Below are 25,613 nucleotides of genomic sequence, written 5' to 3'. Positions count from 1 at the left end.
GGCCGAGGCACATGGATCACGAGGTCAAGAGTTCGAGACCAGCTGGCCAAGATGGTGAAACCCTGTCTCTACTAAAAATACAAAAATTAGCCAAGGGTGGTGGCACACGCCTGTAATCCCAGCTACTCAGGAGGCTGAGGCAGGAGAATTGCTTGAAACAGTGAGGCGAAGGTTGCAGTGAGCTGAGATCGCACCACTGCACTCCAGCCTGGGCAACGAGAGCGAAACTCTGTTTTAAAAAAAAAAAAAAAAAAGAAAAGAAAAAAAGAAAAGGTTCTCAACATCATTGATCATCAAAGAAATGCAAATCAAAACTATAATGAGATATCATGTCACGCCAGATAAAATGGCTTTTATCCAAAAACAGGAAGTAACAAATGCTGGCGAGGATGTGGAGAAAAAGGTACCGCTGTACACTGTTGGTGGGGAGGTAAATTAGTACAAACACTGGCAAACAATTTGGAGGTTTTGTAAAAAACTAAAAATAGAGTTACCAAATAATTCAGCAATCTCACTGCTGGGTATATACCCCAAAGAAAGGAAATCAGTATACTGCAGAGATTATCTCCACTTTCATGTTTGTTGCAGCACTGTTCACAATAGCCAAGATTTGGAAACAACTTAAGTGTCCATCAACAGGTGAAGAAAGAACATGTGGTACATATACATAATGGAGTACTATTTGACCATAAAAAAGAATGAGATCCTGTCATTTGCAACAACATGGATCAAACTGGAGATCATATGTTAGGTGAAATAAGCCAGGCACAGAAAGACAAATTTCACATGCTCTCATTTATTTGTGGGAGCTAAAAATTAAAAACGATTGAATTCATGAAGATAGAGAGTAGAAGGATGGTTACTAGAGGCTGGGAAGAGCAGTGGGGCGGGGAGAATGGGGATAGTTAGCAGGTACAAAAAATAGATGAATTAGACCTAGTATTTGCTAGCATAATGGGGTGACTATAATCAAAATAATTATATCTTTTTAAATAAATAAGAGAACATAACTATATTGTTTCTAACATAAAAGATAAATGCTTGAGGTGATGAATACCCTATTTACCCTGATGTGATCATTATGCATTGCATGCCTGTATCAAAATATCTCATGTAACCCATAAATATATACACCTACCATATATCCACAAAAATTAAAAATAAAAGATAAAAAACAAATAAAAGGCAAGGATGCATGTCCTCACCACTTCTATTCAGCACTGCACTAGTTGTTGTAAACACAGCAATTAGGCAAGAAAAGAAATAAAAGGCATTGAGATTATATAGGAAAAAGTAAAACTATCTCTATTTGCAGAAGCCACAAAAAATTAGGGTTAATGAACAGTTCAGGAAAGTGTCCAGATCAATATACAAAAATCAGTTTTATGTCTATAACACCAATGAACAATCAAAAAATAAAATTAACAACCCAGTTCCATTGAAAAAAGCATGAAAAAGAGTAAAATATTTGGAAATAAATGTAACAAAAAAGTGTAAGACTTGTATAACTGAAAACTACAAGACATCATGGAAAGAAATTAAAGACCTAAATAAATGGAAAGACATCTTGTGTTCATGGATCATGGACAGGAAGACTTAATACTGTTAAGATGACAATACTACCCAAAGTAACCTACAGATTTAATGCAATCCCTATGAAAATTCCATCTACCATTTTTGCAGAAATAAGCAAGATGATCATAAATTCGTATGGAAATGCAAGAGACCCAGAATAGAGAAAACGATCCTGAAAAAGAAGAACAAAGAGGGCTCAAACTTCCTGATTTCAAAACTTACAACAAAGCTACAGTAATCAAGACTGTGTATTTCACATAAGGACAGGCATATACATTAGTGGAATGGAATTGAGAGTCCAGAAATGAACCCATACATCTAAAGTCAACTACTTCTTAAAAATGAGATGGTGTCCTACTGTTTCCCAGGCTGGACTCAAATTCCTTGGTTCAAGCAATCCTCCTGCCTCAGACTCCTGGGCAGCTGGTACTACAGATGCATGCCTGGCTCTATAATCAAATAATTTCTGACAAGGGTGCCAAGACTATTCACTGGGGTGTCAAGAAAATTCAATGGGGAAAGAGTAGTCTTTTTAACAAACAATGTTTGGATAAATGGATATCCGTACGCAGGAGACTGAATATGAACTTGTATATCATATCATGTATAAACTTTTACTTAAAATGGAAAGAGACCCAAATCTAAGAGCTAAAACAATAAAATTCTTACAAAAAAACACACTGTAACTCTTTGTGACTTTGGATTAGGGAATGGTTTCTCAGATGTGACACCTAAGGTACAAGCAACCAAAGACAAAGCAGAAAAAAACACATAAATTGGACTTCGTAAAAATTTAAAATTTTTGTGTTTCAAGAGAGTATAAAGAAAGTTAACAGAAAACCCACAGAATGGGAGAAATTTGCAAATCACATATCCAAGAAGCATGTAATATCTAGCATAAAGAACTCTTACAAATCAAGAAAAAAGATAAAAAATCCAATTCAAAAATGAACCAAGGATTTGAATTGACATTTCTCCAAAGATGATATACAGTTAGTAAGTGAGCATGTTGAGCACATGAAAGATGCTCAACATTATTAGTTATTAATAAATTACAAATGAAAATCACAAGGACATTCCACCTCACACCTACTAGGATGACTATCGTCAAAGAGAGGGACAATAACAACTGTTGTGAAGGATGTGGAGAAATTGGACCTTCACACATCGCTGGTACAAAGGTAAAATGGTAATATCCAATTTGGTAGTTCTACAAAAAGCTGAACTTAAGAGTTACCACCATACAACTCAGTAATTTCACTCATATGCATACACCCAAGAGAACTGAAAACATATGTTCACACAAAAACTTTTCCACAGATATTCATAGCAGCATTATTCACTATAGCCCCAATGTGGAAACAACCTCCATGTCTACAAATGGATGAACAGATAGACAAAACGTAGCATTCATACAATGGAATATTACTCAGCCATAAGAAAGGATGAAGTACTGATACAGTTGTCCCTCCGTATCTGTGGAAGATTGCTTCCAGGACCTCCTGTGGCTATCAAAATCCACATACGCTCAAGTCCCTTAAAGAAAATAGTGTAGTATTTGCATACAATCTACACACATACTCCTTATATATTAAATAATCTCTAGATTACTTACAATGCTTGATACAAGGTAAATGCTGTGTAAATAGTTGTCATACTGTGTTGTTTAGGGGAATAAGATTAAAAAGTGTGCACATGTTCAGAGCAGACACAATCATCCTCTTTTTTTTTTTTTTGAGAAGGGGTCTCACTCTGTCACCCAGGCTGGAGTGTAGTGGCCGATCTTGGCTCACTGCAACCTCTGCCCCCCACCCAGGCTCAAGCAGTCCTTCCACCTCAGCCTCCTGAATAGCAGGGACTACAGGTGCATGCCACCACACCTGGCTAATTTTTATATTTCTGGTAGAGATAGGGTTTTGTCATGTTTTCCAGGCTGGTCTTGAACTTCTGGGCTCAAGTGATCTGCCTGCCTTGGCCTCCCAAAGTGCTGGGATTACAAGCATGAGCCACCGCACTCTGTCTTTTCTGAATGTTTTTGATCCTCAGTTGGTTGAATCCATGGATGTGGAACCCACAGGTACGGAGGGCGAACTGTACATGCTACAACATAGATAAAATCTTGAAAATACACAAGTGAAAGAAGTCAGTCATAAAAGTTCATATATTTTCTGATTCCATTTATATAAAGTGTCTAGAACAGGCAAATCAATAGAGGCAGAAAGTAAACTATGGGTTGCCAGGGCCTGGAGGAGTGACTGCTAATAGGTATGGTGCTTCTTTTTCAGGTGACAAAAATTTTCTAAATTTAGATGGTGGTGTTGGTTATAAAATTTTGTGAAAATACAAAAAACCACTTACTGAATACTTTAAAAGAATTTACTTTATGGTATGTGAATTATATCTCAATAAAATTGTTTATTTTTTTAAAAAAGAAGCAGATAGCACACACAAGTACACCTTTCTAATTTAAAACTTACATTTTCTGTGAGGGTCATGTTTTCTTTGCTGATATTTAACACTGTTGTCATTAAAGCCAGATTTATGATGTTGGTTTACTTGGCTTATTTCTTGAGGTAGCACTGCACCCTGAAAATTAAAATTCTTATAAATCAAACAAAATATTAATATTATAACTACTTATTATCTTCAACTTTTAATAATTACATTATTTTTATAAATTATATAGTTCCTTAGAAAAAAACTTAAGTAATATAGAAAAGTATACAGACTTTGAAAGCCACTTGAACTCTACCACCAGACTCATTAACATAATGATCATCATTCTATTTTTTCTATGCATTCGTTTGCAAGACATAAAGAAAACAATCATTTTATAAAAATGCTACTTTTAAAATTTGAGACAGATTCTTGCTCTGTTACCTAGGCTGGAGTGCAGTGGCGCAATCTCGGCTCACTGCAACCTCTGCCTCCCAGGTTCATGTGATTCTCATGGCTCAGCCTTCTGAGTACCTGGGACTACAGGTGAGTACAATCATGCCTGGCTAGTTTTTGTAGTTTTAGTAGAGACGGGGTTTCACCATGTTGGTCAGGGTGGTCTCAAACTCCTGGCCTTAAGCAATTCTCCCAACTTGGCCTCCCAAAGTGCTGGGATTACTGGCATGAGCCACCGCACCCAGACAAAAATGCTCCTTTCAATAAAATAATTAAATCTAATTTTGCTTGATGTTAACAAATGCAGAAACCAAACAAAATACTAAACTTTAGGTAAATGTTTCTTCACAACAGAAATATCAGTCTCTAAAGATCCCCCTAGATTTGCTTCAAAATAATCCCATCCAATGGGTAGGTGGAGGTGGGAAATGAGCAGGGGTTATAGAAGAAATAGTACTGGACTAGAGCAAGGTAGGGAATGAGTTCTGGTGGGTTCATTCATTCTATTTACTTGATATCATTATGGTTAAACTTTTCCATCAAAAAATTTAAAAAGGTTATCATTTCTGGCTCTATATTATGAAAATTGAGGATGTTAGCCCACTTACATTCCCTTCCATGTTAATTTTATTAATCCCATGTTTTATTGGGATTAATAACAATCCCAATACCTGATTTTTATTAATATTTATATTGTCGAGGTTTTTAAATGATGGAAGACTTCACTACTAGATAGCCAGACTGATTATAAAGTTACAGTAATTGAGACAGTTCATAAATAGAATTAGCAAAACGGCATAAGTTTCATATGAAGATTCTATCAGATCCTTTCATTTTTGCATAGGCCTGAATGCAAAAAGAGACAGACAATTTCCCACAGTTGAAGCAGCAAGAAGCAGCAAAAGTGGAGGCTAGAGAAGGTCAATACAAATGAATTATTTCACAGTTTTGCTTTTGGTAGGCCCTATTTACTTTCTTCTCAGCACAGACAAATGGACACTGGGTACGGAGACACAACATATCCTCGCTGGTAGTGGGCAAGCTCCAAAATACTTGTGATATGCATGGGAGTACCAAGGAAGATCTAATGAGGTCACATGGATAGAAACACTCAAGGCTCTTCAGTTTTTAAAAAATCTATTTTTTATTTTTTTGTAGAGACAGGGATCTTATTATGTTGCCCAGGCTGGTGTCAAACTCCTGGGCTTAAGTGTTCCTACTGCCTTGGCCTCCCAAAGTGCTGGGATTACACGCATGAACCACTGTGCCCAGCCTAAGGTTCTTCAGTTTTGTTTTTTGTTTTTGAGACAGGGTATTTGCTCTGTCACTCAGGCTGTAGTGCAGTGGCGTGGTCTTGGCTCACTGCAACCTTCGACTTCTGGGCTCAAGCAATCCTTCTGCCTCAGTCTCCTGAGTAGCAGGGGCTATGGGCATGTGCCACCATGTCTGGCTAATTTTCGTATTGTTTTGTAGAGATGGGATTTTGCCATGTTGCCCAGGTTGGTCTCGATCTCCTGGGCTCCACGGACCCACCCACGTTGGCCTTCCAAAGTGCTGGGATTACAGGTGTGAGCCACTGCAACTGGCCAGCTCTTCAGTTATTAAGAGTCAAAATGGCATGAGATTTCTATCATCATGGCACAATGGCTGGTGGGACTTTGGCCTACAGCAGTACATTATGGGTGATTTTGACTCTAAGGAGAGGAATTAGAACATTAGGATAGAACAAGTATTGTCTGAGTGTCTATTATGTGCCAGGTATGGTAAATGAACTGTGTACCCATTATTTTAATATCATTATAGTAATGCTACTGTCATAATAATGCTGTTATTATTTTGATTTTATTTTATAGACAAGTATAAATGAGGCTCAAACTGATAAGGCAATTTATCACAGATCTATGTAACGGGAGAGCTGACATTTGAGCTCTAACTCCAAAATTCATGTTCACAGTACTACTTCAGAGAAAAGGTAAGCCATATGTTTAATCAGAAAGCAAATACTTGGGTATAGTTCTTTAGGGTGTTCTGTTTGATATCTATATAAAGGTATTTGTACACATTGCCATGTTTTGCCAATCAAAGCTTGAATATTTTTTATTACAGTGAGTTCTCTTGAATTTGCTCATCAGGTTAGGCTGCTTATTAATGTATATGTGTTATATTTTGGCTCTCATAATTCTTAGGACATTTAAGAGATAAAACATGAGAGTGTTCAGCTGAAATAAACAATGAAATAGCACCCAGTAAGACGGGTTGCATGCAGGAGATAATGAAAAAATATAACATCAAATGATTCTCAAGGAAATAGCAGATTTTGACTGAGACCTAGAGGGTTATTTGTAGTGAGAGAAAAAAATGGGCATTCTAAGTGGAAGGAACAGAAAGAACACATAAGCCCAAAAGGGAATCATCTGTGGGAAAGGGAAAGTAAAGAGACCAGTCTGACAAGAACAGACTATTATGTCCAAACGGTTGGATATACATCATATAATTAGGTGGGGTTAGATTATAGAAGGCCTTAGACATTAGTTTGAGGAGTTGAGGCAGGATTCCAACCCTGGAGCTGTATATATTCTAGAGTACGACAGCAATACTATTTTGTGGCTAGAAAAGACCTTAGAGGTCATCTAAGTGAACTTCATTGTATACATGAGGACACAGAAGCCTAGGGAAATAAGCCTCTCTCTGAGGAGATAGAGTATTCCAGACACATTCAAAGGCCTTGTTGTGGGGATCATCCCTGGCATACTCAAGGAAGAGGAAGAAGACCATTATGGCTGTAGCAAAAAGGTGAGTTAGGCTGGGCGCGGTGGCTCAAGCCTGTAATCCCAGCACTTTGGGAGGCCGAGACGGGCGGATCACGAGGTCAGGAGATCGAGACCATCCTGGCTAACACGGTGAAACCCCATCTCTACTAAAAAATACAAAAAAAAAAAACTAGCCGGGTGAGGTGGCGGGCACCTGTAGTCCCAGCTACTCGGGAGGCTGAGGCAGGAGAATGGCGTAAACCCGGGAGGCGGAGCTTGCAGTGAGCTGAGATCCGGCCACTGCACCCCAGCCTGGGCGACAGAGCGAGACTCCGTCTCAAAAAAAAAAAAAAAAAAAAAGGTGAGTTATAGAAAATGTGATTAGAGAGGTGACACATCAATATTGTATGGGACATTCCAGGCCATTATATAAAAACAATGGCTTTTACTCACTGAAATGGGGAATCAGTGGAGGGTTTTGAGCTGCAGAAGGACATGATCTCTGACTTATATTTTAATATCATCACTCTGCCTGCTATCTTGAGAACAGACTGTAGAGGAGCCAGGATGGAAACAGATTACTAGACTACTGCAACCATCAAGGTGAGAGTTGGTATGAATTTGGAGTAGGGTAGTAGGAGCCTGTGAGAAATGGTCCAATTCTAGACATATTTGGAAGAGATTTACAGATGATAATGAATTGGATATGAGGGTAAAAGAGAAAAAAAGGAGTAAAGGATGTGGCTCTCAAGGTCTGAATGAAAGGAGGGAGTGGCTATTAACTGAGATGGGAAAGACATCAGGTAACCTAAGTTTGTGAGGGAAGAACGAGAGTTCAATTTTGGATATGGTAGGTTTGAGATGTATATTAAGTATCCAAGTGGAGACACAGAGTTGGACATTTGAGTGGTGATGAAGGGTTTGAACATTGAGTCTAAAGATCATAAAGGACTTCCGAGCTGGAGAGAGAAGTTTGGGAGTCACAATGTATGTGTTTTTGTAGGTATATATGTTTGTGTGTGTATCTATATCTATCTTATCTAAATCTATTTTTTTCTCTATCATCTATCTCTCTATAATTATCTATCTATCTATCTATCTATCTATCTATCTATCTATCTATCAATCTATCCATCCATCCATCTATCTAAGGAAACGGGTATAGATAGAGAAAAAAATCCAATAATTTAGCCCTAGAGGATTCCATCTTGAAAGAGCCCGAGAGATTAGGTAAAACTGACAAAGAAGACTGAGAAACAACAGCCAATGAGACAGGAAGAAAAACAGGGAAGGGTGGTATTCCAATGACAAGTGAAGAATGGATGACAAGGAAAACAGAGGGATCAACTGTATGCAATGCTGCTGATGGCTCAATTCAGATGGAAACTCAGACTTGATCATGTGGTTTTGTACACAAAGGTCCTTGGGAACCTTGAAAGGGCAGTTTTAGTAAAGTGATGGGAATGAAAGACTGAGTAGAGTGGGTTTAAGAGGGAAAGGGAGAGAGAGGCACCAGTATAGACAATTTTTTCAAGGAGTTTTGTTCTAAAAGGAAGCACTACTCTAAGTACCTTCTTGCCTTTATCTATTTGTTCAACTTTTTAATTAACTCCTGCTCTTCCAATCTTTTACTGAGGACTGTTCCTCCAAATTCAACAACAGTTTTCTTTTCATTTTTTGCCTTACTGCTTGACTAATGACTTTGACTGTTACTTCTCTGCTAAGTATTACTAATCTATATCTCTGATTTGAACCTCAGTCAAGATTTAATCCAGTATCTGCAACTTTCTAGAACAGATATTATAGCTGGATACTCCACCATCACCTCAACCTCAAGGTGTCCCATCTTAGACAAGGCAGCATGAAAGAAGAAGAAAATTTTTTTTTAAGTAAAAAAAAGAAAAAAAGGAAAAGTCCCAGATTTGGCCTCACCTAAAGTCACTTCTCTTACCCTTATTTCTAACACCACCATTCCTCAGGCATATAATCTAAAATGCTTAGAGTCAAAAATTTTTGCTTTCTAACATGATTTTTACAATGATATTATAAATCATTCTATCATTCTACTCCTTTTCAGTTCCTGCAACTGGACTTTAGATTGTCATTCTTGGCCTAAATTAACTTTCTAACTACGATTCTCGTTTCCTATCTTTTTCGCGTATAGTCCTTCTTACATACTGCTGACTGATGAATCTTTCTTAAAGACCCTTTCATCTTTTTTGACCCCAAGGCAAAATTGGGCAAAATATCTCTTGGGTTTGAACCCAGTTTACACCCTGAAGCAGTGTGGTGCAGTAAGTACAGTACCGGACTCGGAATGAGGAAATTAGGTTTTGTGATTCAAATAGTTTAAAACAAAATAATTTATGGATAACCTAAAGAAAGCTTATAATAGCACATTGGCTGAGGAGACCTATGTATCTTGTCACCCTAATATTTTTCTTTACTGTTTAGACTAAGTTATGACATATGCACTAATTTTTTATGTTTATTTTACTATTTATATTTATTTTGCCATTTATGTTTATATTTCCTTTGTAATTTTCTCTTTTATCTCTGATAATGCCACCATTACTGCAGGATACTAGAATAAATGAGGGTCTGAAGGTACAGGCTACTGGTTTATAAACTTCAACATTCCTTTTTTTTTTTCTGAGATGGAGTCTTGTTCTGTCATCCAGGCTGGAGTGCAGTGGCACAATCTCGACTCACTGCAACTTCCACCTCCTGGGTTCAAGTGATTCTCTTGCCTCAGCCTTCCGAGTAGCTGGGACTACACGTGTGTGCCACCACACCTAACTGATTTTTTGTATTTTTAGTAGAGATGGGGTTTCACCATGTTGGTCAGGCTGGTTTTGAACTCCTGACCTCAAGTAATCCTCCAGCCTTGGCCTCCCAAAGTGCTGGGATTACAGGCGTGAGCCACCACGCCTCACCGAACATTCCTTTTTGATCTAAGCTGAGAAGATAGGTAACTAGCAAAACATGTAGTAGGAATTTATTCCTTTCCTCTTCCTTTCTTTGTCTGAGTCTCTACTCTTTTAGCAGCACTTTTTTCCTCTTCTTAATCTCCACCAAGGAATGCTTATTTGTTCATTCATATTTAAGATAACCAACTACCAGCATAAAGTGACATGTTCAAGTGGAAAAAAATAAGTTGTTAAATGCGATAAGGGCCTTTGTTAAATTTAAAATATAGTTACTATGACTTTGTAAATAACTAAAAAAAACTAAAGCTGATTTAAAACAAAAATTATCTATACTCTCGACTCATTGGTCCAGAAACTTTTACAGGTCTGAAAATAATTATGAAAATTCATAATCATGGAACCAGAAAAGAGCCCAATAGCCAAGGCAATCTTAAGCAAAAAGAACAATGTTGGAGACATCACATTACCTGACTTCATGTTATACTGTAAGTTTATATTACCATGTATCTGCCATGTAACAAAAGTAGCATGGTACTGGTACAAAAACAGACACACAGACCAATGGAACAGAATAGAGAACACAGAAATAAAATGGCACACTTACAACCCCGATTTTTGACAAAGTCAACGAAAACAAGCAATGGGGTGAGGACTCCCTATACATGATGCTGGGATAGTTGGCTAGCCATATGCAGAAGAATGAAACTGGACCCTTACCTTTCAGCATATACAAAAATCAACTCAAGATGGATTAAAGACTTACAACATAAGACCTCAAACTGTAAGAATCCTAGAAGAAAATCCAGGAAATACCACTTGGAGTGTAAGCCTTGAGAAAGAATGCATGACTAAGTCCTCAAAAGCAATCACAACAAAAACAAAAATTTACAATGGGACCTAATTAAACTAGAGTTTCTGCTCACAAAAAAAAACTATCAACAGAGTAAACACACAACTACAGAATGGGAGAAAATATTCGCATACTGTGCATCTGACAAAGTTCTAATATCAAGAATCTATAAGGAACTTAATTCAACAAGCAAAAAACAAATAATGCCATTTAAAAATGGGCACAAGATGCTTGCTTCAGCAGCACATATACTAAAATTGGAATGGTACAGAGAAGATTAGCAAAATCTTAAGAAAATTTATATTTTAATTAAAAAATTAATTTTTTTAAAAATGGGGAAAAGACATGAATAGACACTTTGCAAAAGACATATAAGTGGCCAAGAAAAATATGAAAAAAAAGTTCAACATCACTAATCATCAGAGAAATGCAAATCAAAACTGCAAGATGATACCATCTCACACCAGTCAGAATGGCTGTCAAAAAATAACAGATGCTGGTGAGGTTGTAGAAAAAAGGGAATGCTTATAAACTCTTGGTGGGAACGTAAATTAGTTCAGCCACTGTAAAAAGCAGTTTGGAGATTTCTCAAAGAACTTAAAACAGAACTACCATTCGACCCAGTAATCACACTGTTGGGTACATACCCCAGGGAAAATAAACCATTCTTCCAAAAAGACACATACCCACATATATTAATTGCATTTGCTATTCACAATAGCAAAGACATGGAATCAACCTAAGTGCTTATCAATGGTGGATAAGATTGATTCATTGATTGATTGATTTAGACACTAAGTGTTAGTTACTCTGTTGCTCAGGCTGGAGTGAAATGGGGTAATCTCGGCTCACTGCAACCTCCGGCCTCCCAAGTTCAAGCAACTCTTTTGCCTCACCATCACGAGTAGCTGGCTAATTTTTGTATTTTCAGTAGAGATGGGGTTTCACCATATTGGCCAGGCTGGTCTCAAACTCCTGACCTCCAGTGATCCACCCATCTCAGCCTCTCAAGGTGCTGGGATTACAGGCGTGAGCCACAGTGCCCAGCCAGATTTTTTAAAATGTGGTATATATACACCACAGAATATACACTATGGAATACTATGCAGTCATAAAAAAGAATGAAATAATGTCCTTTGCAGCAACATAGGTGGAACTGAAGGCCATTATGCTAAGTGAATGAACACAGGAACAGAAAACCAAATACTATATGGTTCTCACTTATAAGTGGGAGCTAAGCATTGGATACACATGGTCATAAAGATGGGAATAACAGACACTGGGGGTTACTAGATGGGGGAGACAGGGAGGAGGAGGGAAGGGCGGAAAAACCACCTATTGGGTACTATGCTCACTGCCTGGGTGACAGGATCATTTGTACCCTAAACTTCAGTGTCACACAGTATATTCATGTAACAAACCTGTACATGTATCTCCTGAACCTAAAATAATAAAGTTGAAATTATTTTTTAAAAAAAAGAACATTCATGATCAAAATTATGAGATTTCACAGAAAAATAATCATTGTAGTCTTAAGAAAAATATAAAAAAATATTTTCTTTAAATTAATTGTCCATCAAAACAAGGAATACTAACTTTCTCTTGTACAGCTGGCTGAAAGTGTTGCATCTTTCCAGATCCCTGTAAGGACTGCCAAATGTTGCAGAATTCATCATCATCTTTAGTAGATACCTAGCAAAGTACAAACAATTTCTTAAGAAAATAGGAAGAAATAAAAATGCATATTAAAAATCAAACAATTTATTTATTAATGTTATTCAGTGGTAGATGGGATATTAAACTAACTTGTTTTTTTTTTGACTCGGGGTCTTACTCATGTGGGGTCTTGCTTATGTCACCTAGGCTGGGAAGCTGTGGTGGGGTCACAGATGACTGTAACCTCGAATTCCTGGGCTCAATCCTCAGCCTCCTGTGGAGCTAGGACTACAAGCATGTTACCACCATGCCCAACTAATTTTTTTTTTTTTCTTCTAGGGATGGGTTACCATGTTTTGCTGTATTGCCCAGGCTGGTCTTGAACTCCTGCCTCAAGCAGTCCTCCTGCTTTAGCCTCCCAGAGTGTTGGGGTTACAGATGTGGGCTACCATGTCGACCCCTAAACTAACTTTCATTATGTGAAATCTCTTAGTTCCTTTTTTTTCTAAAGCTCAGCATAGTAATCACAAAAGTATTCTGTGAGAGTGAAACTGGTATTCTTTATATGCAACTGGTCTTGGTTTTATTTGTTGAAAAATAAAGCATAACAAACACTATAAAAGATTACACTGAATCCATATCCCCATCAATAGGTTTTTTGTCTTCTAATGTAAAATACATTCTCTCACTCAAATTAACACCTAAAAATTTTATTTTAAAAATCTTCACCTTACACAAAATAATCTAATAAATTTAAAAATCAACAATTAAGATTTAAACTCTGGAAAAATAGGCACCAAATTTTGACAGTGGTTACCTATGAGATTTGAGAGGCCGTTTGCTTGTGTTTCCTTTGTTATCATCTACTTCTGTGTTTTCCAATTGGTTTATAATAAACAGGTACTATTTGGGTTAAAAAATTTACTTAATAAGCATGAGATTTGGGGCCATGGAATTAAATAGTGTCTCAAACAAGATAACTCAATTTTTGTCCCTAGAAAGAAGAAATAAAGGAAATTGCCCATAAATTGTATGGGAGAAACTTGAAAATTGCTTCTGATAAATGTGATATAATCTTTGCCCTTTATCTTTCAAATTTGTTATTTATAGCAGATCGCACAGGACATTTGGATTATACAAGAAAAAAATTAAATGTTAACTTGAAAAGTAAACATATAAAGAGAAAACATGGACATTCTTAAGTTCTTTATTTAAATACAATTTTTTCCTTTAATACAACTGTTATTTTATAGCAGAGGTAGAATGCTAGCAATAGCATTCTTTACTAGCCTAGTATCTTAAATTTGGAATTGACCTGAACCAAAACTTTTTAAATAAAAAAGGGAAACTAAGTTAAATTAGGTTTACATTTACAAAGTCTGCTGTGATTTCTGATTTGTAAAAGGGGTAGAGGAGAAGTTAAAAGGAGTTAAAGACTGAGAGTCTTACTTGAGTAGGAACAAAAAGTGATTGAGGGGAATGGTTGAGGCCTCCCAAATGCCCACAGGAAACTGATGAATTTGAGCTATAGTGATGCACAGCTGGTTGTGGTTTTACAATAGCTGTCAACTTCTGATTTCCATTTTCAGAGCGACTCCCATGAGAAAGGTTCACCAAGGCACTTGTTGGCAGTCGATAACCTCTACCAGGCGAGCATCTAAAAGTAAAAAGTTACATCAGTGTCAGAAGGAAAACAATACTAAATGTGTTAGGGAGAAAAGTCAAATAATTTTTGGTGGACAATCCATCATCAGCATTAGTAAACATTACTTTTTAAATTCAGTAGAGGAACCTCAAATCATAGAAATAGCTCAATTTATAAGATGATGTATTTCTACAAAGTTTCCTAAGAGCACATTTAGTATTTACTAAGTAGAGAAAACCCAACTATGTTTTAGGGGTGTGTGTCGATTTGTTGTTAAGAAGCTTGCATCTTAATTGTTGAATACAACTGAAAATTTATGAATTTTGTTGTTGTTGAGAGATGAGATCTCGCTGTTACTCAGGATGGAGTGCAATGGTGCTACATCCTAGCTCACTGCAGTGTTGAACTCCTGGACTCAAGCAGTCTTCCTATCTCAGCCTCCTGAGTAACTGAGACCACAGGTGCAAGGCACCATGCCTGGCATGCTTTTGTATTTTTTTTTAGAGCCAGGGTCTCACTATGTCACCCAGGCTGGTTTTGAACTCCTGGGCTCAAGTGATCCTCCATCCCTGGCCTCCCAAAGTGTTGGGATTACAGGTGTGAGCCACCACGCCTGGCCTCAAACTTCTTAAAAACTGTGGAGCCGGGCATGGTGGTTCACGCCTGTAATCCCAGCACAGCACTTGGGAGGCCGAGGCGGGCGGATCAGTTGAGGTCAGAAGTTCAAGACCAGCCTGGCAAACATGTTGAAACTCTGTCTCTATTAAAAATACAAAAAAATTAGCCAAGCATGGTAGTGCACACCTGTAATCCCAGCCACCCGTAAGGCTGAGGTAGAATTGCTTGAACCCGGGAGATGGAGGCTGCAGTGTGTCAAGATCATGCCACTGCACTCCAGACTGGGCAACAGAACAAGAATCTGTCTCAAAAAACAAAACAAAACAAACAAAAACAAAAAAATGAAAACTGTGGTTTGGGCAGTCTAGGTTATGAAAGCTCAGGAGCATGGAACCATTCTCAGTATGGCTCTTCCTAAGCAACAGGGTAAGTGTTAGCTTTGATTTTATTTGTCTATTGGTCAAATGTGGAGTCCGGCCCTTTTTTTCCTCATTTTCCCATCTTAAAGTTCTGGGCCTGTATCTGGAAAGGCTTAAGAGACAAGTATTTGTGATTTCCATCTTTCATGGCCTTGATAAACGTGTTAGATATTAAACAAACCTTCTCTTAAGTTTTCAACTCTATGACCTACTTTTTTCTCTTTGAGAGTATAATTTTCTTATATTGAAAGAAAGTGCAAAAGTAGAGTTCTATGAGAAACCTTTGTAAGTTTAAGGTTGCTAGGAAGTATCTATTTTCATGAGAACTAAACTTACTAAAGATTCTGCATTACATAAATGAATATACTGCAAGCAGGTAATCTTTTACCCAGCTCTCTATCAGTCAATAAATTCACTGTCCCTTACTAGGAGACGGGGAAAAAAGACACTGAGGAAAAAAAAACCACAAAAATATACTTAAAATATATTTTGAAAAGTTAGTGAATCAAAGGCATTGGTTATCAAACATTTTCATGAACAATAAAATCAGACAGGAGATCCGGATTCTGCCACTGTATGTGAAGAGTGTAGACAGGAGAAGTCTTTGAGTAACAAGCATATTTAAATTGCAAAACAACAATAATAGCATCCTGAAGGTAACTACTTGGTATAACGGCCGAAGACTGTGATTTCATGCAAGGAGGTTAAAAAAGGGTAATTTTTTATTTTAATTACTCATTCATCAAAATAGAGGAGAAAAAGAAACTAGATAAATTCAGTTGCTTTCCAGCTGATTTTTAGAAAGTAGAAAACTGGAAAGGATTTCGTTTTATTCTTACAATAACCTAGGGAAGTATGTATATATCTTCATTATAGATGAGGAAATTGAGGGTCAGACATTTAATTAACCTACCCAAGGTAATACAATGTTTAAGTGTGAGAGTACACCACAGTGCCTCTCATTTTATCATGATCCTTGTTCCTATAACTTTAAACTTTCTATTGGCACTTTCTCCCAAAATACTCATCTTATCTGTGTTAAATTTAACTCTCTTCCTTTAAACCTCCTAACCTCCAGTTAACTTTCTCCTTTCCTTTATAGTCAAACTTCCCAAGTGTTGCCTCCATTTCCTGTCTCCATTACTACACTTGCCATTCACTTCTCAAATCATGCCAATTTGTCATGAGTACCTACAACTCCACTAAAATTGGTGACAAAGACATACATGTCACTAGTTTCAAAGGACATTTCTATTCCTCAAGTTATTTAACCCTAATACCATTGTTTATATATGCTATTCCTTCTTCCTGTGCACATATCATTATTCCCCCCTTTTTTCCCTCGGTAGCTATTATTCATTCTTCAAGTTCTATCTTAAATACCACTTCCTCAAGGAGGCCTTTCTGTTACTCGCAGGACGGGTCACACTCTTTATAAAAACTTGCACTTCTTCCTAGTGCTTGCCATGTTTTAATTAAATAATATTGTAATCAGTTGCTTAATTACCTCCCTCACTAAAATGAAAGCTCTATGAGGGTAGAAAGCATGTCTGCCTTATTCAGTGTTACATCTCTAGTAGCAAGTATGTCTTACACATACCATGCATTGAAATTGTAAGCAAATAAAAAATAATGTAAAGCCACTGGCCACATGAACATATTCACAAAGGGCAATTATCATTGGGAAATACAAACCTTATTGTTAACCCTCCAGGAAATTCTTCATCAAATAATACTTCAAACAGTACATCAGCTTCTCTATTAGCTGTTAAAACACAGAGAGAAAGAGACAATAAAAAATCATATGATGAAAAATCAACAGATAAGTTTTTGGAGTGTTTGGAAGTATTTATTATAAAAATTCTGGATATGATATAAAATATTCAGGATATGAAGAATGGCATAATATTAATAGAAGGAAAGTTATATAAGCTAAGAAACAGAATACCAGTGCCTTAGAGGATCATTATTGTCCCAATTCCCAACTAGGTAACCATTATCTTCAATTTGGCAGTTATGATTCCTTATGTTTCTTTATACTTCTACTACATACATATATATCTATGAATAATATATAGTATTGTTTTGCAAGTTTTGAAACATATACATGGTATCATAGAGAATATATTATTTTGCAACTTATTTTTATTTCTTTCAACATTATATTTGTGGGATTCACCCAGGGAAACGTGTGCATTCAGTTTTCTGGATATACAGTATCCCATCTATGGGTAAACAATAATTTATTCATTCTCCTGCTGATAAACATTTAGGTGATTTCTAACTTTTGCTATTATAAACAATGCTACAATGAACATGCAAATGTGTCCTTTATGCAGGTGATTGTTCCCTAGGTTAAAAGTGAAAACTGCTGGGTCTTAAGTCATGTACTTTTTTTTTTAAAAAACAGCCTTACTGGGCCTGGCACGGTGGCTCACGCCTGTAATCCCAGTACTTTGGGAGGCTGAGGCGGGTGGATCATGAGGTCAGGAGATCAAGAAGATCCTGGCTAACACGGTGAAACCATGTCTCTACTAAAAATACAAAAAAAAAAGTTAGCCAGGTGTGGTGGCGGGCACCTGTTGTCCCAGCTACTTGGGAGGCTGAGGCAGCAGAATGGCGTGAACTCGCGAGGTGGAGCTTGCAGTGAGCCAAGATTGCGTCACTGCACTCCAGCCTGGGCCACAGAGCGAGACTCCATCTCAAAAAAACAAACAAACAAACAACAACAACACAGCTTTACTGAGGTATAACTGACATATGATACACTGCACATATCTGAAATATACAAGTTAATGAGTTTTAACATACATAATTAACCATGAAGCCACGACAAATAGGATAATCACTTCCAAACCTTTCCATGTCCTTTTGTAATCTGAATCCTCCTAAACCAGGCAACAACTAAAACTCTGCTGTCACCATAGGTTACTTTACATTTGTAGAATTTTATGTAAATGAAATAATACAATGTGTATTCCTCATTCGTCTGGCTTCTTTGAGCATAATTATTTTGAGAGTCACCTATGTTGTATCAGTAGTTTCTTTTTTATAGCTGAGAAGTATTCCACTGCATATGTATCCAAGAATTTGTTTAACCATTCACCTATCAATGAGAATTTAGATTATTTCGAGGCTTTGGTTATTACATATAAGGCTGCTATGAAGATTCATGAACAAGGTTTAATGTGGATTTAAGCCCATTTCTCTTGGGTAAATACCCACCTATGAATGGGATGGCTGGGCCCTATGCTATGATGTATGTTTAACTTTTTAAGGACTTACCTTCATCATGATAGCCCACCAATGGGGGGAGAAAAAAAAGAACCCACTAAACTACTTTCCAAAGTGGTTTTATCTTTTACATTACGACTGGCAATATAGGAGAGTTCTAGTTGCCCTATATCGTTGTCAACACTTGGTATAACCACTCTCTTAAATTTCAGTCTTTCTAGTCTGTACATGGTAATATCTTATTTGGTTTTAATCTGTATTTCCCTAACAACGAATGATGTTGAGCATTTTTTCATATGCTTATTTGCTATCCATATATCTTCTGTGGTAAAGTATCTGTTCAGCTATTTTGATCATTTTAAAAACTGGGTTGTTTGATTTATTAAACTGTAAAAAACTTTTATATAGTCTAAATAAAAGCATTTGTTGGATTTATGTTTTGCTAATATGTGCCTTTTCATTTCTGTAATACGGTCTTTTGAAGAGTGAGTTTTTTTTTTTTTTTTTTTTTTTTTTTATTTTTGATGAAGTCTAAAGCAGCAATTTTCTTTTTCTTTCTGTCTTGTCTTTTTTTTTTTTTTTTTGAGACAGAGTCTTGCTCTGTTGCCCAGGCTAGAGTGCAGTGGTGTGATCTCAGCTCACTGCAACCTCTACTCTCTGTGTTCAAGAGATTCTCCTGCCTCAGCCTCCCGAGTAGCTGGGATTACAGGCACCTGTCACCATTCCTGGCTAATTTTTGTATTTTTTTTTTTTTGAGACAGAGTCTTGCTCTGTCGCTCAGGCTAGAGTGTAGTGGCATGATCTTGGCTCACTGCAACCTCTGTCTCCCAGGTTCAAGTGATTCTTCTGCCTCAGCCTCCCAAGTAGCTGGGACTACAGGCATGCACCACCATGCCTGGCTAATTTTTGTATTTTTAGTAGAGATGGGGTTTCACCATATTGGCCAGGCTCGAACTCCTGACCTTGTGAGCCACCTGCCTTGGCCTCCTAAAGTGCTGGGATTACAGGCTGAGCCACCGCGCCCGGCCCTAATTTTTGTATTTTTAGTAGAGACAGGGTTTCATCATGTTGGCCAGGCTGGTCTCGAACTCCTGACTTCAAGTGATCCACCGGCCTTGGCCTCCCAAAGTACTGGGATTACAGGCGTGAGGGCCTGGCCTTTTCTTCTTTTCCCCTCCTCCCTCCACCGACCCTCCCCTGGCCTTTTTCTTTTTCTTTTCTTTTTCCCTCCCTACCTCCCTCCTGCTCCACCCTTTTCTTTTTCTCTCCCTCCCTTCTTTTCTTTATTTCTTCCCTTCTTCCCCTCCTTCCCTCCCTTCCTTTCTTCTTTTTCTCTCTCTTTCTTTTTTTGACAGGGTCTCGGTCTGTCATCCAGGCAGGAGTGCAGTGGTGCAATCAGGGCTCACTACATCTCCGATCTCCTGGGCTCAAGTGATTCTCCCACCTCAGCCTCCTGATTAGCTGGGAGCACAGGTGCACAACACCATGACTGGCTAATTTAAAAAAATTTTTTAGTAAAGACAGAGTTTCACTTTGTTACCCAGGCTTGTCTCAAACTCCTGGGCTCAAGCAATCCTCCTGCCTTGGCCTTCCAAAGTGTTGGGATTACAAGTGTGAGCCACGGCACCTGGCTGGCAATTTTCTTTCAGACTCTCTCTGTGTTATTTAAGACATCTTTACCTAATTCTAGGTTACTAAGATTTTCTCCTTAAAGTTCTATACTTTTAGCTCTTACATTTAGGTCTTTGATTCATTTTGAGCTAATTTCTTTTTTTTTTTTTTTTTTTTTTTGAGATGGAGTCTTGCTCTGTGGCCCAGGCTGGAGTGCAGTGGCCGGATCTCAACTCACTGCAAGCTCCGCCTCCCGGGTTCCCGCCATTCTCCTGCCTCAGCCTCCCGAGTAGCTGGGACTACAGGCGCCCGCTACCACGCCCGGCTAATTTTTTGTATTTTTAGTAGAGACGGGGTTTCACCGTGTTAGCCAGGATGGTCTCGATCTCCTGACCTCATGATCCGCCCGCCTCGGCCTCCCAAAGTGCTGGGATTACAGGCTTGAGCCACCGCGCCCGGCCCTGAGCTAATTTCTATAGAAGATATAAGGTAAGGAGTTGTGGATTTTTTTTTTTTTTTTGCATATGGTGTCTAATTGTTCCAACACCATTTTTTCTTTTACATTAAACAAGTCCTCAATATATACAGCACGATTTTTAAATTAAATTACATTTTTTTCCCTCACCACTATACTAATGAGGACAACAGCACTTGTTAAAGACATTATCCCTTCTTCATCAAATTATCCTGGCACATTGTTGTAAAATCAATTGACCATATAGGTCTGGGTCTATTTCAGGACTCTAATTATATTCCACTGATCTATATGCCATCTTTACATTAATTCACACTGTTTTTCATTACTCCAGCTTTGTAAAGTTTTGAAATCAGGTGGGTAAATTCTCCAACTTTGTCCTTCTTTTTCAATTTTTTCTGGTTAGTCTAAAGCCTTTGCTTTTAAAATAAATTTTACAACCAGCTTATCAATTTCTATAAAACAGGCTGCTGGGATCTTGATCAGGATTCTTTGACTCTACAAATCAAAGCAACTGATTTCACTGACATCTTAACAATAGTGAGTCTTCCAAAAAAGTAAAAAACAAAATTAGGGAAGAAAATTCTTTTAGTTATATGGGCAGGAAGATATTCAAAGAGGATCTACAAATGGAAAATGTACAGAACCACTGTTCAAATTTAGGTAGGAATTAGGGGAAGGAGCTCAAATCCCAGCTCTGCCACTTATCTATGTAAACACAGGAAGCTTACTTAACTTCTCAGGTGAGACCACCCCTTGCGTGATAGTGAGGGTTAAAAGCAAAATGTGTTAGTGCCTGGCACATTGCTGGCACTAATTAAGCAGTTCTCTTCAGCTAGTGGCCTGCCTGTTCTTCCTACTTTTGGGATAGTGAGACCAAGAAGTCTGATGCCTGGGATATATATAGAGGAACAGTGCTGCCAGAACACTGACCCCTGGGTGCATGATACTGCTTCATGCTGGCACTAACTTTTTTTTGAATCTATGCTATAAAGCTGGTTATTCCTGGAATATCTTTGGGGGCACATTCAGCTATTTAGCTGCTGCTTCCTTTTTTTTCCCCTACTCTGATTTTTTTTCCGCCATCTTAGCCACTTTTAAGTGTATGGTACAGTAATGTGAACTGTATGCACACTGTTGTGCAACAGATTGATAGGTTTTATATATGTAATTTAGTTGTATTCATAAAGTCCAAATTAAAATACACATTTAATTTTCAAATCTTTTAACTGTAACTAACGTAATATGTATTTAATCTGAGAAACTTAGTGATTATGATTAAAATAAAGCTCTGAGCAAGATTAGACAAATGTTTAACTCGGGAGAAGCAATGAAAATTCTTTATCAGTTTCATGAAAACATATGTATGCTCACCAAGATCTTGCATAATTTTAATGTGATATAAAACTACTAAATTCTCAGCAGCCCCTTCTCAGTTTCTCCTCCTTTTAATCTCTTTACAGATTATACAATAAAAAACAGAAGAGTTTTTTTCTCTGAAAAGTATAACCTAAGAAAATTTTAACTAAAACATAAAAAGATCTAGTTTGTTCCTGATTTATAGTCACTTTCTGGTTAGATATAAAAAACAAACAAGCCTGTGTATTACTTTACAATATAAACTAAGTTGAAGACATTTCAAGTATTAGGATATTACCTCCTTTTATTCCTATGATGGTGCCTCGAAGGCCAACTGGAACTGAGAAGTTTTCTCTCACATTTACAACACGGTCAAAAAGACAAAATTCTGCATCCCGATCAGGAATGACTCCATGTTGCTGTTCTAAAGGCTGAAGAGAAGAAAGCTATTAATTCTAATAAAAAAAAAAAAAAGTTTTCCTACTGATATACTGAAAACATTTTTGTTCCTTCCATAAATTCAAAGTGAAAGCAACAACTCTAAATTCTTTGATAGGAAACTTACTCTGTATAGCAAATGGGGCTTCACTGTTACTCGCACCTTCTTATTATTCTTTCTTTGCTGAGGAAAAGGAAAAATTGTTAAATATTTTTAAAATATAAAATTATAAAATCACTAAACTACTCACTACTTCTACATGTCTGAATTTTAAAAAGCCAAATGAAGTGATTAATTTTAAAAATATTTAAATTTCTGCAGCTGCAGCAAGAAAAAATAAAATAAACACATATAAAATGCCTGTAGCCTAAATTATCATTTTAAAATTTTAAAGTAAAATTTTCTGTTGAAGTATAAGACAGCATGGGGAGGAAAATGCAAAATTATACGTATATAGGCCAATGAAGTTTTATAGTGTATCTATGTATAACTATACCTGGTTCAAGAAACAACACTGCTAAGTACAACAAAAGAAATTCTTTCCATCTCCTCCCAGTTACTACCCTTTCCGGAAGTAACCTTACTTTTAACACAAAATATTACATTTGTCTGTTTTGGACTTTATATAAATGCTATCCTATTCAAATGTCTTTTTTATAACTATAAAAAGAATTACATACAATGGCCAACAAAGATTTATATATTTTAAAAAAGTATCAAGTACTGACCTATGACAATACCATGAATTTTGTGGCCACTTATAAAAATTATGGTGGCATTCATTTGACAAAACTCTTTGCTTTGAATTTATTGTAAAATTCGATATTAGAATCTTTTCATTATCTAAAAAATGCTGGAAGAAGACTTTTCTCCTATCTTTGATACTTCCTAGTTCTGTGAACTCACACTTAACTACCTTAGGCATCAGCTTCCTTCCATCTGTAAGATGGAAATATTCCCTGTTCTATCTAATAAAAACATGAGAAAAATTTATATCCTTTACAATTCATAAACTACTATTCACACTAAAAAAATTTAAAGTTAATTCTTACCTAATTTTAAAAATTACAGCGGTTTAATTATATGGCAGCCACCTCTCTTTAGAACATAGCTTATGGGAATAAGTACAAAAGGACACAGAACAGATCCAGGCTATAGAGTCCATAAACTATAGGGTTCATGTATTTACATACTATAAAATGCTCAAGCCTTTAAACAGTGTCTACTTTCTTTTGTTAAGAGACATTTCATTTATTCTTTCAATAAATATTTACCGAGATCTATTTGTGTGCTATATATTGATTAATCTAGGTGCTGGAGATAAAGCAGTGAACTGTTCTTTTACTCTAGTTGAGGGAGATATACAAGAAACAAAATAAGGAAGATATATAGCATGTTAGAAGGTAAAAAGCCTAGAGAAAAATGAAGCAGTTAAGGAGGATAGCAGTAGGGGGAGACATTACAATTTTAACACAGTGAACAGTGAAGGCCTTAATGACAAAGTATCTATGCTGTCAGCCCACAGCAGACTAGACGCACTAAAAGACACACAACAGCCAAAGGAAAGACTATGAAGAGATTTAAGGGAACTTTAAAGAGCAGGCACAGTGGGGTATTGCATATCAAAAAACAACCCATATGCTCTAAGACATTCATAGGCATTATCACACTATGGCATTGATTAGAGGACATGGATCAAAACCGATTCATCAGGAAAATGAATAAGCTGGGTAATGTTCACAATAGGCCCAACCCATATCTAATGTATGAGAAGTTTGCGGACTGGCTACTCAAAATGTGATCACCTAAGAGCTTATTAGAAATGCAGAATCTTGGCCAGGTGCAGAGGCTTACGCCTGTAATCCCAGCACTTTGGGAGGCCGAGGTGGGTGGATCACCTGAGGTCAGGAGTTCAAGACAAGCCTGACCAACATGGAGAAACCCCGTCTCCACTAAAAATACAAAATTAGTCGAGCATGGTGGTGCATGCATGTAGTCCCAGCTACTCAGGAGGCTGAGGCAGGAGAATCGCTTGAACCCGGGAGGCAGAGGTTGCAGTGAGTCGAGATCATGCCATTGCACTCCAGCCTGGGCAACAAGAGTGAAACTTTGTTTAAAAAAAAAAAAGAAAGAAAAAGAAATGCAGAATCTCAAGTCACACCCTAGTCCTACCAAACGAGAACTGTATTTTAACAAGATTCACTGGTGATTTGTTTGTATCTGAAAGTTTGAGAAGCACTGCTCTAGAGGTGGAACCCAGAATTGCTCTAGAAATGGACCCCAGAATTTTATTCTAATTTTACTAATGAGGAAATAGAGGTATAGAAGCAAAGTTCTGCCAGTAATTTTGATAATTAGCTGAGTTTGGAAACCATGTTCCAACAAGAAAACTGACTTTTTTTTTTTTTTTTTGGTGAGACAAAGTCTTGCTCTGTCGCCCAGGCCAGAGCGCAGTGATGTGATCATGGCTCACTGTAGCCACAAACTCCCTGGCTCAAGTGATCCTCCTGCCTTGGCCTCCCGAGCAGCTGGGACTATAGGCGTGTGCCACCACGCCTGGCTAATTTTTTAATTTTTTGTGGAGCTGTTGCTCAGACTGGTCTCAAACTCCTGACTTCAAGTGATCCTCCCATCTCCCAAAGTGTTGGGATTACAGCTGTGAGTCACCATACCCAGCCAACTACTGATACTTTTTTTTTTTTTTTTTTTTGAGGCTGGAGTCACCGCTCTGTCACCAGGCTGGGTGCAGTGACTGGGATCTCAGCTCACCGCAAGCTCTGCCTCGGGTTCCCTTCTCCTACGCAGCCTCCCGAGTAGCTGGGACTACAGGCTCCCGCCACCTCGCCCGGCTAGTTTTGTATTTTTAGTAGAGGCGAGGGTTTCACCGTGTTAGCCAAAGGCTGGTCTCAAACTCCTGACCTGGTGATCCACCCGTCTCGGCCTCCCAAAGTGCTGGGATTACAGGCTTGAGCCACCGCGCCCGGCCCAACTACTGATACTTTTAATGACGATCCTGCATTACTTAGAAAAGTTTAAATTATCTTCAGAATTGTATTTATTTTTAGTTTTCTCCGTTTAACATTTGCCCTGGTGGCATGATCATGAAGAAAAACCTCATGGCTTTGCTCCTGACGCATTGTGGGTTTGTATTGCAGTAACA

General features: G+C 37.6%; 1 protein-coding gene across 8 annotated transcripts in view; it reads right to left on the bottom strand.

Annotated features, from left to right (window-relative positions):
- Nucleotides 1-25,613, bottom strand: part of XRN1 (5'-3' exoribonuclease 1) — a 136,670-nt gene that overhangs the window by 36,108 nt on the left and 74,949 nt on the right. For all 8 annotated transcript variants that reach the window (XR_002520524.2, XM_009201582.3, XM_009201581.3 and 5 more), the window contains 6 exons: nt 22,580-22,636; nt 22,313-22,445; nt 17,031-17,100; nt 14,103-14,310; nt 12,594-12,689; nt 4,053-4,161 (listed from right to left, as the gene is read on the bottom strand). Coding sequence is in view for 7 of the 8 variants with exons in the window: in XM_009201582.3 (XP_009199846.1) it covers nt 4,053-4,161; nt 12,594-12,689; nt 14,103-14,310; nt 17,031-17,100; nt 22,313-22,445; nt 22,580-22,636 (673 nt within the window). In the remaining variant the exon portion in view is untranslated. The remainder of the gene's footprint in view (nt 1-4,052; nt 4,162-12,593; nt 12,690-14,102; nt 14,311-17,030; nt 17,101-22,312; nt 22,446-22,579; nt 22,637-25,613) is intronic.

The sequence above is a fragment of the Papio anubis genome, chromosome 2, assembly GCF_008728515.1.
Source record: "Papio anubis isolate 15944 chromosome 2, Panubis1.0, whole genome shotgun sequence".
Classification (NCBI taxonomy): Eukaryota; Metazoa; Chordata; class Mammalia; order Primates; family Cercopithecidae; genus Papio; species Papio anubis.
The sequence above is the reverse complement of the archived record's forward strand: the minus strand, read 5'-3'. Positions and strand labels throughout refer to the sequence as shown.